This window comes from Synchiropus splendidus, chromosome 7, assembly GCF_027744825.2.
Source record: "Synchiropus splendidus isolate RoL2022-P1 chromosome 7, RoL_Sspl_1.0, whole genome shotgun sequence".
NCBI classification, from domain to species: Eukaryota; Metazoa; Chordata; class Actinopteri; order Syngnathiformes; family Callionymidae; genus Synchiropus; species Synchiropus splendidus.
The window spans coordinates 7732804-7747357 of NC_071340.1; the positions used below are offsets into that span (position 1 = coordinate 7732804).

General features: G+C 43.1%; 1 protein-coding gene across 2 annotated transcripts in view; it reads left to right on the forward strand.

Annotated features, from left to right (window-relative positions):
- Window positions 1-12643: 12643 nt before the first annotated feature.
- slc4a4a (solute carrier family 4 member 4a) overlaps window positions 12644-14554 on the forward strand; it is a 39040-nt gene continuing 37129 nt past the window's right edge. For both annotated transcript variants that reach the window (XM_053869667.1, XM_053869666.1), the window contains exons 1-2: window positions 12644-12798; window positions 13475-13553. In XM_053869667.1, coding sequence (XP_053725642.1) covers window positions 13537-13553 — 17 coding nt within the window. In that variant the 5' untranslated portion in view covers window positions 12644-12798; window positions 13475-13536. The remainder of the gene's footprint in view (window positions 12799-13474; window positions 13554-14554) is intronic.

Sequence of the window (14554 nt, forward strand, 5' to 3'; positions counted from 1 at the left end):
ACAGGAGACTCAAGGTAACGCCTCCATCCGCAAGCACATATAAAGAGCAGCGCAGCAAGTATCTCACGTTTAGTCGCACTGAACATGGCAAGCAACCAGACGAACACCACCGGGTATCACCCAGAGAGTCCTCCCCAGGTAGGGACAGATTTTATTGATCTTGCAATGCTGTCCATTTTACAAGTAATATTTGTTCCTCCATTACATAAGCAAAAAACTTGTTTGGGGTGCATCCTCGGATTAATAGTAGGGTGCATTCGTTTTTTTGCTAGAAAAGCATCCCCTTTACATACCTCGTTCGGCCTCATTGGAGGCGCGGGATTAAATTTAAGCCCTCAGAGACCATGGCTTTGGCCGACCGCGGTCACCGTAATATACGTACTGGATAGTCTGTATACCGAATTGGCTCTTTTGTTTTGCATAAGTTCTCAGTGTACCTATTGCATTGTAGCAGGAACGGCGATATACTTCGTACTCATAGGCTCACTGATGGCATTAATTTGGTCAACCCTGGGGAGGTATAAGAAGGCAGCACTTAATCTTACTGCGCAATGGATGATTCTGTCGATGTGGATTCTGTTCAAAAAGTTAGCTGGAGGAACTTCTTTGTATGTCTCTGTGTTTTATATAGGTTATCTGATGGGGACTTGTTACCCCATAAAGATATGGAAAACTTCGAACAGCATAAGGCTGTTTGGAATGGCGTCTACTGTTCGTAGACCTTCTCAAAATTAACATTTTGTAATGTTTCTACAGGGCTCAATTGTGATTACGGACGGGAACGACAAAGCAGATCAATGGGATCCATGGTACACACAAAAAACGAGAGTCCTGTTAGCCCCAGATGTGATCATGGAGCCCCTTGATCCCGGAACCAAAGTCCGCCCTGTAGACAGAGGAAGACATAGGATTTTTAGTTGGGGACCCTCCACCAAAATGGCTGAATATTGGAGGGGTGAGCCCCGCATGAGATTTACAGCAAAGGTGTCACGCGGTGTAATTACCCAAGATCATAAAAAGAAGGTCCAAAAATTGTGGATACCGCATGAAATCAAAGCGAGGGATCGGGTTGTGTGGTCATTCGAAAAGGAGACCCCGTTCATTCTCCAGGCATGGCCACGCTTTGTGGTAATGTGCCAGGAGAACGAGCCATTGAACCATTGGCTCCCAGTTGTTTGTGCTGAACTCTGGGAGTTTACGTTCCCCGGGGATGATAAGCTGCCCCCGTTGACCACGCACGCCATTAGGGCGTACCATTGTAAAATAGGACCTGGGCAGACATCCTGGATTGAACGCGGAGCATTCCATCCTCCGTATATGATGGAGGGAATGGTGCTGAAAACCGAACAGGTGGGAGAAATATACAACGAAGACTTGGGAAATGTTAGCCCAGCCAGACCTTGGGGGCCAGGAAACATTCAGCCAGGCTACCAACCTCCCGGAAAACAGATTTACCTCTATGACCCAAACTTACTGATGGTGACTCAATGGCAGAAAGACGTCGTGAGTGTGTATGAGGACTGGGAAGAGTGCGTCGTCAGGGAGCATGATGAATTGTGGCATGGGGGGCTTGGTACACAACATTACCAAGGAGGATATTGTCCTAGTGGTTACTACGAGTGGATCGAAAGGTTGTTGAAAGACAGATCAGTGGTGCCCACGGCACTTGGTTGGCATATGCAAGGACCGGTCACTTGGGAAAAATTCGCCCGACTGGTGATGAGTGGAGCTAAGGAGGAGGCAATGGCGGTGTTGAAGGGAAATCGCGACTGGAGGCGCCCTGCCATGCTCCAACAGTACAAACGGCAACTCGGGAGGCCCGTTGGGCAAGGAGGGTTGCGACATCCAGTAGCACAAGGGTGGCCTCTGGAGGGAGAAGCAATTCCCCGTCCAATGACGAGACACCTGCTAGCTCGGAGTCGGTAGCTACTCCAGCCCCAAGGGCACCCAAGTGTCGGAGGGCCTCCGTGTCTGTACCGATGTACCCTGAGCCAGCGCGGTCTTCTCCCGAACCACTGCCGAATGCTCCACCGCCTTCAGAAAATAGTGCAGTTGAGGACAGTCAGGAAGAACAGCCAGATCACCAAGGAGATGCCAGCGCAGCAAACTGCGCTTATTGTAAGGGATAATTAGTGGCCCTTAAAGATCCACTCCTTTGTAAGCACGATGGCCATATCCTGGGAAGTTGCCACCTGTGTGGGTTAAACATGAAGGACACCAGATTCGTCTTCCCTAATGTAGGACAGTTCGTAGCAGGCCCCGTTAATGGCCCTCACACGGGGACAGATGGCCCTGTGGAGATGAACCCCAGGAGCATGCTAAACCCTGTACCCCCGGCATCACCAAGACGCCAGACACCTTCTCCTCTAACTGAAGACTCCAGTGATCTGTGCCCTACACCTTCTCAATCTGCAAGCCACTCGACTCCAGCTCCACGAAATGAATATTCACCCAGCACTCCCCAAGATGAGGTTCCAGGTCCCGCAGCGTCTGAGGATTGTGGTGGAGAACCTGATGACTACACTGCCCCTTTGACGTCCAGCCCTACGTCGCCTGGTGTGCCAAGATCGGCATCGGCGCTGATGTGGATCTGCTGCTACGTGGACATGCTGAGAGAATTGGATGATCTTGATTCACTGCTGAGACGATATGATGTTGGACCAGAAGAAGTCGGACCACTGGACTTTAACAAGATGGACATATGGTGAAGGAAGATATTTTCGGAGGGGGATGTTGTATATACTGGAAATTCGAAAATATTATAATCAAAACCTGCTAAATAATATTTGGTATTATTTCTGTTTTTTTATCATTAATGGACCTGCTAAATAATATTTGATATTATTTCTGATTTTTATCATTGATTGTTTGATTGTTGTTGCTTTTGATCGTGAACGTTTGAACTCACGAACAGCTGTGTGCTTTGAACTAAGAATGACCTTGTAAGCGCGCTCGTTTGAAGTCATGTGCAGGTGGCCATCTTGAACTTAGTTTGAACTTGTAAGCGCACGTGCTGACAAAGATGGAGTAGATGTACTGACCTAATATGGTAAACCGGGCATCATTGACGTAAATAATGATGCAAGTGCTGATGTAATTGACACTAATATGATCTATCACCAAACATGCATCCTTTTGAGGGAAGGACTTCAAAGGCCATCTGGAGAAAAACAAGATAAGATAAAGATATGATTAATTGCCTTGGCATGAGAAACGGACGTCGGTATGTCTTCAAGGCCATGTGTGTGGCTATATAAGCGCTCGGAGATGTGACCCTGGGTTCTTGCTCTTTTTGGCTCTTCGCCCGCGTCTGTCCGCCGTAAGGTCTTGTATCTTATCTTGGGACGGTGCTCTTGCTATTTGCTCTCAGACTATCTGATTTTAACTCATCTTTTATTTTTCTCTTACTATATTTGAATTAATTCTTTTTATTGCATGTATTTTGATTATATGGTTTTTGAAGTATATGTACTAGTACCAGCGTCTGGCGGTACTTTTGATATTGTTGGGTATCAGCGTCTGGCGATACCCTTGAGTTTATGGATTTTATTATTCTTGATTGACTTTGCTGTTTTTACTATTCTTTTATTAATATTTTGAAGAATCATTTTTGTGACAAAAAACATAATAAAATTGAGTACGAATTAAGTACTGAAAAGGCACAACGGCGTTGATCCCTGACTACTAAAGAATCAGCTGGCTCCTACCTGCTGCCATCAATTGGGTTATAGGTGAGTTACTGTTTGATTTCCTCCTGTTGCACATGTAATGAGTGTCTCACATGGTAGCATTATTCCATCCTGAATTATTGTGTCAATGATTAGGTGGTAGTTTTAGGCATTTATGGGGAAAAATGTTATTTGAAAGGAATGAATTGAGGATCTAATCATGAGTCCCTAAACAAAGTTAAGTAAAGAGACTACGGTAAGAGGTGTAGCACTGTAAGGTCAAGAACCTGTTTCTTAACAGGTCGGGCTAATTAAATAACCCGCTCAGTGAAGCGCCGACACTACTCACTAATATAATAGGGTACAGTTGATACGCTTATTATAGTCTTAGAACCGTGTCCGCAACAAGAGGCTGACTGAGTTGACCACCCGAGGGGCCCTTTACCAGAGAGGCAAAGGGAGGTAGTGTGCTCGGAACTAGGGACGGCTTATGTTATAGCCAATCGCCTTGTACACAAGACCTTGAAAACCTAAACCCGACGACACCATGAGGCAAAGTTGCTACACAGGCCAAACTCCTTGATCACCATCCACATAAACCTCCATACTATCTGGTCCAACGCCTTTTGGGCATCGAGAGCAAGAACTGCAGTTTTTTTGACTGCTTATCCCATTTGTGGTATACTATATTCATCAGTCTGCGCACATTAAAAAATGAGAACCTTCCAGGGATAAACCCCACTTGATCTGGATGTATAAAGGTACGTACACACCGAACGCGACATTTCTGTCGCTGTAGCGCCAGTCGTCAGCAGCAGGTAGCTTGCTCAAGTCGTCATTAGTCGCCACCTGTCCGGATCGAAAGTAGGTCAGTCGCCGGAGGGCGTGGTCTAAAGTTGTTGTGGACGGTGGATTGAAGATGGCGGAGCCGGTGCTCAAACTATCGCTACTTATTAATTGAAAACATGGAAAAAGAGGCGTCTCTCGTTTCGTAGCATTCGCCAGAGCCGCTCACACTGGTGAATTTAACTTCCTGCTCCAGCAGCGTCACCGGGATACGGCCGCTTCGTGCGGTACTTCAGGCGGAACCGCCGCGAGTTGGACGACCTGTTGGTCCGGATCATTGGCCGAATACAGGACACCAAGTACCGCGGTCTGTCCTCTGGCGAACGTCTGTCTTCGGTAAGCAACTCGATGTGTAGTTATGTACGCCGAATTGTGTCCAAGTCTTTCTGAACTGTCATCAGTTCATGAACTCCGCGGTCGTATCTGCTGTATGCTTGAAGTAATTTTCGGAGATATATAATCTGTCATCGTCAATAATTTGTACACTAAAGTCTTTTCAGTGAGCGCCACTTTGTGGTAATCAATGAATGCAACAGTTAAATGCATTGTGATGAAACAATTTATCCTAGATGCACTGTTGTATGGTTGATATATACTTTGTTAAATTATCACCAACATATATATGTTTACATATCCATGTATGGTTTTTATTTTGCAGATCTTCGGTAACAGGAGACTCATCACCAACTGCTTCTGTGTTGGTGTGACGGTCTACTTCCAGGAGCTGACCAGAGGACCACGGCACCGACCACATATGTTTTTGTTGAAGATGAGGCTTCTCCTTTTTGGAAAAAAAAGCAGTTATCAGTGCAACACAATTGCTCATTCAAGAGTCAGCCACCTATTTTAACAAAGCATAGGTTCTTGCATATATATTTCATATCTGCAATAAAACAAAGCTGTGCTCAACTCAATTTGTTGATATTTTGCAAAGTGCTTTTGATTTTATTTTTTTCTGTGAATCCATTTTTCACAAAAAGAAATGTTCATTGTCAAACACTTTATTTGCAAAAATAAAGTAACCCCATTCATTTATACTCATTCAATACACACAGAATCACAGTCAAACTTGAAGTGAACTACGTAGGTGTGTTTTGAAGGATCTTCCTCAGAGGGACGAGGGTCAAGAGAGGCGGAGGAAGTGGGGCGGCATCCGGTTCTTTAATGAAACTGTGGCTACAAAGAAAATAAATGAAGGGTCCAAATGGTTTCAGTCAGCTGTTGTTTTGCCTGGTAAAGTAACATGTACATTTTAAATTTATGTGGAACCTGGAAGGAACGAGGACCTTGAAAACTGTCCCTTCTTCTGAGCTGGGTTTGTGGAGGGAGTACATTAGTAGATGTTTGCGCTCAGCTTCAGCATCGGGGGACCCCTTCCTCTGTTGGTCTCTTCCTTCGGTGTCCTGCACATAATGAAAGTTGAGTCCAATTACATGCCATAGTGATGAGTACGAATAAATAAAATCTGTATAGGACAGCAATAGTTAACCTAAAGCAAGTCATGTCACTATGACAGTGTTTGAATGATGTAGAACAATAACATTTAATTAAAAAAATAGAATAATGCTAGAAAATGCTATTTCTACATACATACATACAGGCAGGAGGAAGGTCCATCCTCCTCCTCATCATCATCACCAACATCATGAGTGGATCCATCCTCCTCCTCTCCTTAATGACAGCATAGCGTGATTACATTATTGTACAAGCTATACAGAAAAAAGCAATACAGAAAGCTACATACATTTTTATATTTATATATTAATCTAGTATTCAGAATGTCCCCACTAAATGAACGTGCAAACCTACCTGCTACCTTGCTGCTGCAGCTGCTGCTGCCTCTCCAGTCATGTTGGCCGAGGTCTCTCTTGGAGATGAAGGGCTCCAGAAGAGAGAGGACGGCGGAGAAGGCTCACTTCACGGCACTACAGTAGATGCCGCTGACCACTCCGCTCCTCGGTCACCGTCCTCCCCTCATATAAACAGACCCTTCAGGACGTCTCATCTGAATTTAATTAAATCAGAAACAGTACTTATTTATCTGGTCACCATACATACGTAGTTTCTACCGTCGCAGCGGTGCATTCGCCTCGTAAACTCGGTGGACATTGCGTTTAGGCGAACATAACTTTAGTAAACTTACGTAAATAAAGGTCTCAACTCACCAGGAACGCCACCGTTGTGGCGAACTTTCCCTCCGGACAAGATTCTTCCTATTTATGTTCCGGTGGAAATTAAAAAATGCACGATTTGAGCCACTCTCAGGACGGCGGAAAGTCTGCTTGTAAACAACCGCAGCGATTTGCTTCTCCTCCACCGGGATACGTCACTCGCGGATCTGGTCTCTGATTGGTCAACGCTCCGCAGGTGGTGAACTTCTGCGACTGTCGCTGTACCCCAGTTGTGTCGTCTTGAGTAGCTGGAGTCGCCGTATGTAGCTCAAATCTTGTAGTGTTGCACACCCCAGTCGTGTCGCTGCCATGTTGGTCGCCGCTGGTCGCCGTCAGTCGCCCAACCCCATTGACTTTCTATGCAAATCAGTCGTGTCGCTCGCGGAAGTCGCGTTTGGTCTGTACGTACAGTCTGCGCGGAGACATGCTCATTCTTCACCCTTGTCTTCAACGCCTCCCTGCCTCTCAGCGCAGAAAGAATGGCGGTGCCTGAATGGCAGCGGCTTCCCTCATCTGCACTGGGAGTCCTCCCATCCCAACTGCACCCCCCTCCGATATGTGCAGTCCTTGAGTTCTGTTGTTGTGTCTTTGATGTGCTCATGTGCTGAGGTGTTTTTTCCGATACCCACACTGCGCCCCCACTCACAGGAGCCTAGTTTGGGAGTTTGGCTTTTTTTCTCCCTCCTCCTTGTGTTCTCTATTCTTACTGTGATTGCTACTTCTGTCCTCCCTGTTATGTTGTGTCGGACGGAGTTCAATTTCGTTGTTACTACTTGTGGTACGATGACAATTAAAGCTATTCCATTCCATTCCATTTAATCTATTGGCTAATATCTTAGTGAATATTTTGAAGTCGCAGTTCAGCAATGATATTGGTCGATACGATGACATATCAGTGTTGTCTTTATCTTTTTTTAGTACGAGTGAAATATTGGCCCTATAGAGTGATTCTGGTAGTTTTTTATTCTTAATTGACTCCTTGTACATTCTAAGAAGAAGGGGTGCTAAATCATCTGCAAATGCTTTATAAAATTCTATACCAAAGCCATCTGGACCTGCTGCCTTACCATTTGGGAATTGCTTTATAGCTGTAAGAACCTCTTGTAGGGTTATTTCAGCATTTAGTTGACATTGTTTGTGAGCATCTAATTTTGGGAGAAATTGGGACTGCAAAAAACTAAGAATGTCTTGATCAGTCTTATCATTTTGGGAGGAATATAACTGTGCATAATACTTTTGAAAACATTCATTAATTTTATGATGATCAGTGATCACTTATCCTGCAGAACATTTGATTTTATGGATCGCTCGGCTAGCCTGTGCACCTCTAAGCTGTCGAGCGAGTAGTGAGCTAGGCTTGTCGCCTAGTTCAAATTGCTTGTGTTATTTTCAGCAAGAGAGTGCTAACGTGTTTGGAAAGAATACTGTTATATTCTTGTTTTAATCTAGCAACCCTTTTTAGACTTTCACATGATATGGTCTCTCTGTACTGCTTTTCAGCTTGTTTTAGTTCCTGGTCTATTTCCGTCAGTCGAGCTGTTTTCACTTTTTTTTGCATGGCTTCGTATGCTATTATGACACCTCTCGTCACTGCCTTGAAGGCCTCCCACATTACTGAGTCCGAGACACTGCCTGTGTCATTAAATTCTAAATAATCACGAATACTGCCTGAGCCTCTCTCCACAAATGTTTCATCATTAAGCAGATTGGGGTCAAAGCGCCAAGTGTAAGGTGCCCGTTTCCAGCCCACATCTATATTGATTATTACTGGACTATGGTCTGAGATTAATATGTTTCCATATTTGGATGAGGCAAGACGGAAGAAGTCAATTCTTGTATAAGTTTTATGGACAGGAGAGAAGAATGAGTAGTCTCTCCCATCTGGGTGATGTGCCCTCCATATATCAACTAGGTTATATGTTTTCATTATATTATTTAATACAATGGTGGAGTCCGATGGTTTGCTCTGACGAGTTAAGGACCTGTCCGTGTTAGTGTCAAGTACACAGTTGAAATCTCCACCAACTATCAGATTAGTTGATGATATATCTAAAATATTATTGAACACACCTCGGAAAAACCCTGGATTATCAAAATTTGGGGCATAGATGTTGAGTAGAGTTACAGGTAATGCTAGAATCCTTCCAGTTATGATTAGGTAGCAGCCATTCGGGTCATTTTGTGTTGAAATATGTTGAAAGGGAATATCCTTACCAATTAGTATTGCTACACCGCGGGATTTGGCTGAGAATGTGGATTGGAAAATATGACCGTTCCATCTGTGTTGTAACTTCAAGAAATCTTTGTGTACTGTATGGGTTTCTTGGGGAAAAACGATGTCACTGCACAAGGATTGTATGTGGGAAAATACTTTGGCTCTTTTTGTTGGGTTGTTTAAACCTTTGACATTCCAGGAGCATATATTTATATTGTTTTTTGTGGCTGAAACTACATCTGGTCTGGTCATGTCAACACAAAAGTTTCCATGTCAAAATGTTGATCTCGATCAATAAAGATATCCTATTAGTGCAACATCCCAATGAAAAAAAAAAAGAAGAAAACACAGAGAATTCCCCAACTTCTCCCACCCCAGAACATATCAAACACCCATTTTAGAAGACACATTGGATTTGGCCTGGCTGTAGCTCTCTAAAGTCAAGAGTAACAACTAACAAATACAGAACTCAGGCTTCTCCACTTCTATTAAATATCTATTAGCATTATCTCCGATATTCATGTTATTTTCTTGAATTATCAAGTACTTTAGATGGTGTATGAAGTTAAAAAATAAAAATAAAAAAGGCAGTACAAATGCAGCAACGTTGCATTACTGGTTATAAACAAGGATAGAACAACGTATCTGGAACCGGCCCAACGAAACAGCATTGTGGAACTCAGAACAGGCAATATCACGATTATTATAACTAGTAGATACTCACGCCAGTATTACCAACTTTAACTGTCCTCTTTATATTCTACCGTTCTTCACTGCTAACATGTCGCAGAGAAAATGTGTCTTTGAAAATGTGTCTGTGTGTGTTTACTTGAACAAGTTTAAAAGATATTTTGTTTTGCTTCATACTGTTACCGGAAAAGTTTATACTGTACCTGGAGGACTCTGTGATACCCTGTGGAAGCAAATAAAGTTCAGGTTCTGCAGTTACGCTGTGATTATTGACTCTTTGCCATGAAGGATTCACTACCGGACCTGTTGTTACCACAGACGAGCCGGGCTACAAGTGACGTCAGTCCTAATTGCCAACGGTTCTTAACTAGAGTTTGGATCCACAAGGCTGGTGAGGTAACACTGGAGGCTCGTCCAGGGTTATAATCATCCCAAAGACGGAAATGAATCCCGGAATTACGAGCGACTGGACCGGTCAAGATGCCGGCTCGCGGAGACCCAATTAACAAGAGCACCGGAACACCATACTACAATGTCACGCGACCAAATGTGAGTAACAACCGCTTCCTTGTGGATATCTATGAGACTCTACAGAGGTCAGAAACTGCATCGTCGTTAGAAGGGGGCCTTTTTGTGTCGTCCACCGTGGTCGGACTCATCTCAAGGGGGATGAGTCTCACTACAGAGATGAGGTCAACAGACTGACAACCTTCAGCTGAACACCACAAAAACAAAACAACTCATCCTGCACTTCAGAAAGGGCAGAGCGGACCCGGCCCCTCTCCACATCCACGGTGACTGCGTGGAGAGGGTCCACTACATGAGGGTCCTGGGCATGCAGGTCTCTGATGATCTCTCCTGGTCTGCAAACACCACAGCGGTGGTGAAGAAGGCTCAGCAACATCTCCACTTCCTGAGGGTGCTCAGGAGAAAGAGGGTGCTAAGGAGAAGATCATTGGCTGCTCTCTGCCCAGCCTGGAGGACATCGCCAACTCCCGCTGCCTCAGTCGGCAACATCATCAAGGACTCGTCCCACCCCAGTAACTCTCTGTTCCACCTGCGGTACAGGTCACACGAAACCAGGACAAATAGAGTCAGAGATAGCTTCTTCCCGAAAGCTATCTCAGTAGTGAACAAACACAACAAAACCAGATAAAACAGTCTACAAAATTCATTGTTACTGGCCATACTGATCATCGCGCAATAAAGAAATAACTATGTGCAATGACAAATTATTCACGTTAACATCCACTTTCTGTTATTAGGCTCTTTTTACTGCTGCTACTTGTGTATATATTATTTATTAGTTCCTACTTGTTGTTTTCTGCTTGCTTGATTGTTTTGATATATTCTTTTTACATTGTTTGCACCAAGGGAGTAGCACTCAAATCTTGTTGTACACTGTACAAGGACAATAAAGGCTATTCTATGCTATTCTATTCTATCTATCTGGCTGTTTCAGTAAATGTAGTTTATGATGCAAAAATGTTATAAATGATTAATACCATTTACAAAATACTGCATGCATTCGATTTAATAAATTCATTTGAGAAAGCTAATGCACATCCATGACAAAGATTTACATTCTCATCATTACTACTTTTGTATTTTTCCATGGCTGGTTTTGATGGAATGTGTGTCCTGTCGCCCAAGAGAATCGACAGCAATGACTCATATGCTTAAGCACTGGCCTCCTTTTCATCTTCCAAACCTATTTTGATCAATTATCATCAAACTAAAATGCATTGCAACTGTTCTTAGTGCTTGGATATGTTCTAAAGAAAGCCAGAGGTGCAGACATTCATGGCTCACAAAATGTTTATTGTGGCTTGAACAGCAGAGGAAAGTAGTACCTGCATGTGACGTGGAAGCAAACCTCATACCATAACACTGGCTCTACTAACCAAAACAGCTGTGATCAGCCCCTCTAACTGATCTAAGTGATGTCCATTGGAGTACAAGCTGCTTCTGTGTTAAACCTCACATGTCCTTAGGGGAGACTTTGCTTGGTCCAATGCAGAAGCCAAAAGCAACAAATCTCATGTCAGCTCCCAAATCCTAAAACATATGAACTTGAATGTCAATTTCTGAACCAGGGCTGCTGTTTAAACGCCATGCCAGAACTGGCAACCTCACTGACCACTGTGTTCCAGACGGGAGAACAAAAACTCAGGGGAGGACTGATGCGGTGCAGACTCCTGAGGAGTAGAGACTGCTGAAGCCAGGGGACTGTAAACCTGCTGTGGTGAGGCAGGGTTGCTCACCTGGATGGTCACAAGCACCATGTATACATGATACTTTTGTTATGACGAACATCTGAGCAATTGTCCTCCTCCAGAAAGGATCTTGCCTTGACTTGATGATGACTCTGGCAAGTGATGTCCATTCCTCTTCCCCACCATCATTCTGACTTTTTTTTTCCAGGCAGAGAACAGTCTAAATGTTGTTGGTAATAATGGAATAAAATAAAATAAAAAAGCATTATGTGGTGGAAAGCTGTTTGGCAAGGTTGAAAACATTTGAGTTAAATGGGGAAAATGATCAAATTCATTTCATTTAATGTCAAAATTGCAATACAATGGTTAGCAAACCGTTTGATGTCTGCTGTAATTCATTATTGGCCAAAATTCCAGACAACAGGAACAGCCAGGGACAACGTAAATCTCCATTCTACCAGCAGATGGCGCACTGGTCTGACTAAAGAGAGCGCCTACTCAGCTAAAGCGGGATTTACTATATGCTCTGGAAATATACATCATAACACCACATATATTCGGGCGTCTCACATAAATAAAATAAGCATCTCTACATGTCTGATTTTAGTTGACAATGAAATATTAGAAAAGTAAATGCGTGTATATCTTAATATCTGGAACAAGTAGTTGTAGTTAAAACATTGATTCTGAGTGACAGAAAAGTTGCTCTTGCACTTTCTGGACTCCGGGTGCAGGAGCGCGTCGTGCAGGTGTGGGCGGGAGTGAAGGTTGCTGAAGGTGACAGTGGGGCTGATAAAGACGTGCAGCGGTTTGACCTCCCACTGGAGGAGTGGCGTGGACAGAAGGATGGTCCAGTCTGTCCGGGCGGCAGCATGTTGATGTCAGCCGACATATACAAACTTGCTCAGAAGGCTGATGTGGTCTTTACCTACATGCTTATTGGAGGTGACGGCCCAAACCCAACCAGAAGAACGTCGTATACAGCTTGAACGGTAAGTTTCTTCAATTAAAAATGTCATTATATCGAGCTCTTCAGCATGCGATTGTGGGAGACGTGTTCAATTTCATTCCCTTTATTGAAGTTCTTCTGAAACTGAGCCACTTAACCTGGTGCCACGTGCGTAATTACGCGTCCGTCTGGTACAAATACACTGGTGAAATGCTCGTCACTTCACAAAGCGCTTAATTTTCAAAAGGAATTTGAACTTCAAGAAAAATAGAGGACTATGCAATTCAGTTCACAAGAAGCTTGAAAGAAACGTTTGTACCCTTTTCACTTACTGATATCCTTGAAAACGTAATTTATAGGCTTAGGAGAAGTCGCCTCTCTCTCGTGCTGTATCAATTTCTTTAACAAAAAACCTACACTTTCTGACCTTCATTTTTCCTCACACACACACACACACACACACACACACACACACACACACACACACACACACACACACACACACATATATATATATATATATATATATATATATATATATATATATATATATATATATATATATATATATATATATATAATTCATAATATTGTCTTCCTTCTATGACGATGCAACACAAACTTCTTTTTCCCTGATCTTGTGTTAGTCTTTTAAGCAGACTGACTTTTCTGTCAGTCAAGCTGATTTGTATTCACTTAAAGTGCTTCCACGTTGACAGGTTAAACGCTGAGCAGCGCACAGGTCAGCATATTCAGCCAGGAGATTCACCCAGCTGGAGAGATGAGCGCCACCAAGAAGTAAGTGGCTTCTAAAGCAACTGGAGCTGAAATACCTGTCAGTGTTCAAAGTGCTGCAGAGTCAGAGAACATGGGCCACCACCAGCTGAACATAGTGAGCTCGATTGTTCTGTACCTACCTGGACCTGCATCTGGCTGGTTTAGTTATAAATGTGATGGAGTTCCAGGCCATGGATTCCGACGGGCTATCCAATGTTAAAGTTTAAAAATCCGCACAAAACCAGCAATGTAATTGCTTTGTAAGATATGTAGCCTGAGAGAAACGTGTCGCCACAGTCGTGAATAACGTTCAGCGGGTCTTTGGAAAATAGCCCAGAGCATTTGCACTGGCAAGAATTTTATGTGTTTTTTCACCTTGAGTGCTGCTTAATCTTTACCAAGAAAACATTGACTGTGATTGAATGAAATCAGTATAACAGTCTAAACATAGAAAATGATCATCAGCAGGATTTAGTTGACTCTTTTTATTCACCTGAAATAGAGATTTTTAAAAATATCAATATACAGAATATAGGGCTCCATGTGAGATTCTTTATTTACTAATGTCTTTCTAGTTCAAACATCCAGAGTTGAAAGCTTCCAGCAAGGCAAAACTAATACGTAGGAGAGACCAAGCCTTTCACGCCTTTCAACAATGCTATATGTTTTATTTTGTGTTTTCATATTTTAATAATAAGGAATAATAACTGTCACTGAATAGCACAGGAAATTTTTCACAATGTGTTCCTTAAAATAATGTGTATTCACACTTTGAATTAAACATTTCAGTACAGATATTGAAGTGTTAATAAGAGCAGTGAAGTGTAACTTATTGGTCTGTGAGGAGCATATTTGTGTAATGATGGTAAAAAGGTAGATTTCGAGTCCTTGGATGCAAGTTTTGCAGTACTTATAACAAGTCTCTCTCTGTCATGTTTAGTGCTGCATCATTGATGTTTCCTTTCCATGAATTATTCTTCCACGAAAACACTTGATAAGAACAGATGTGGTTCTTTCACAAT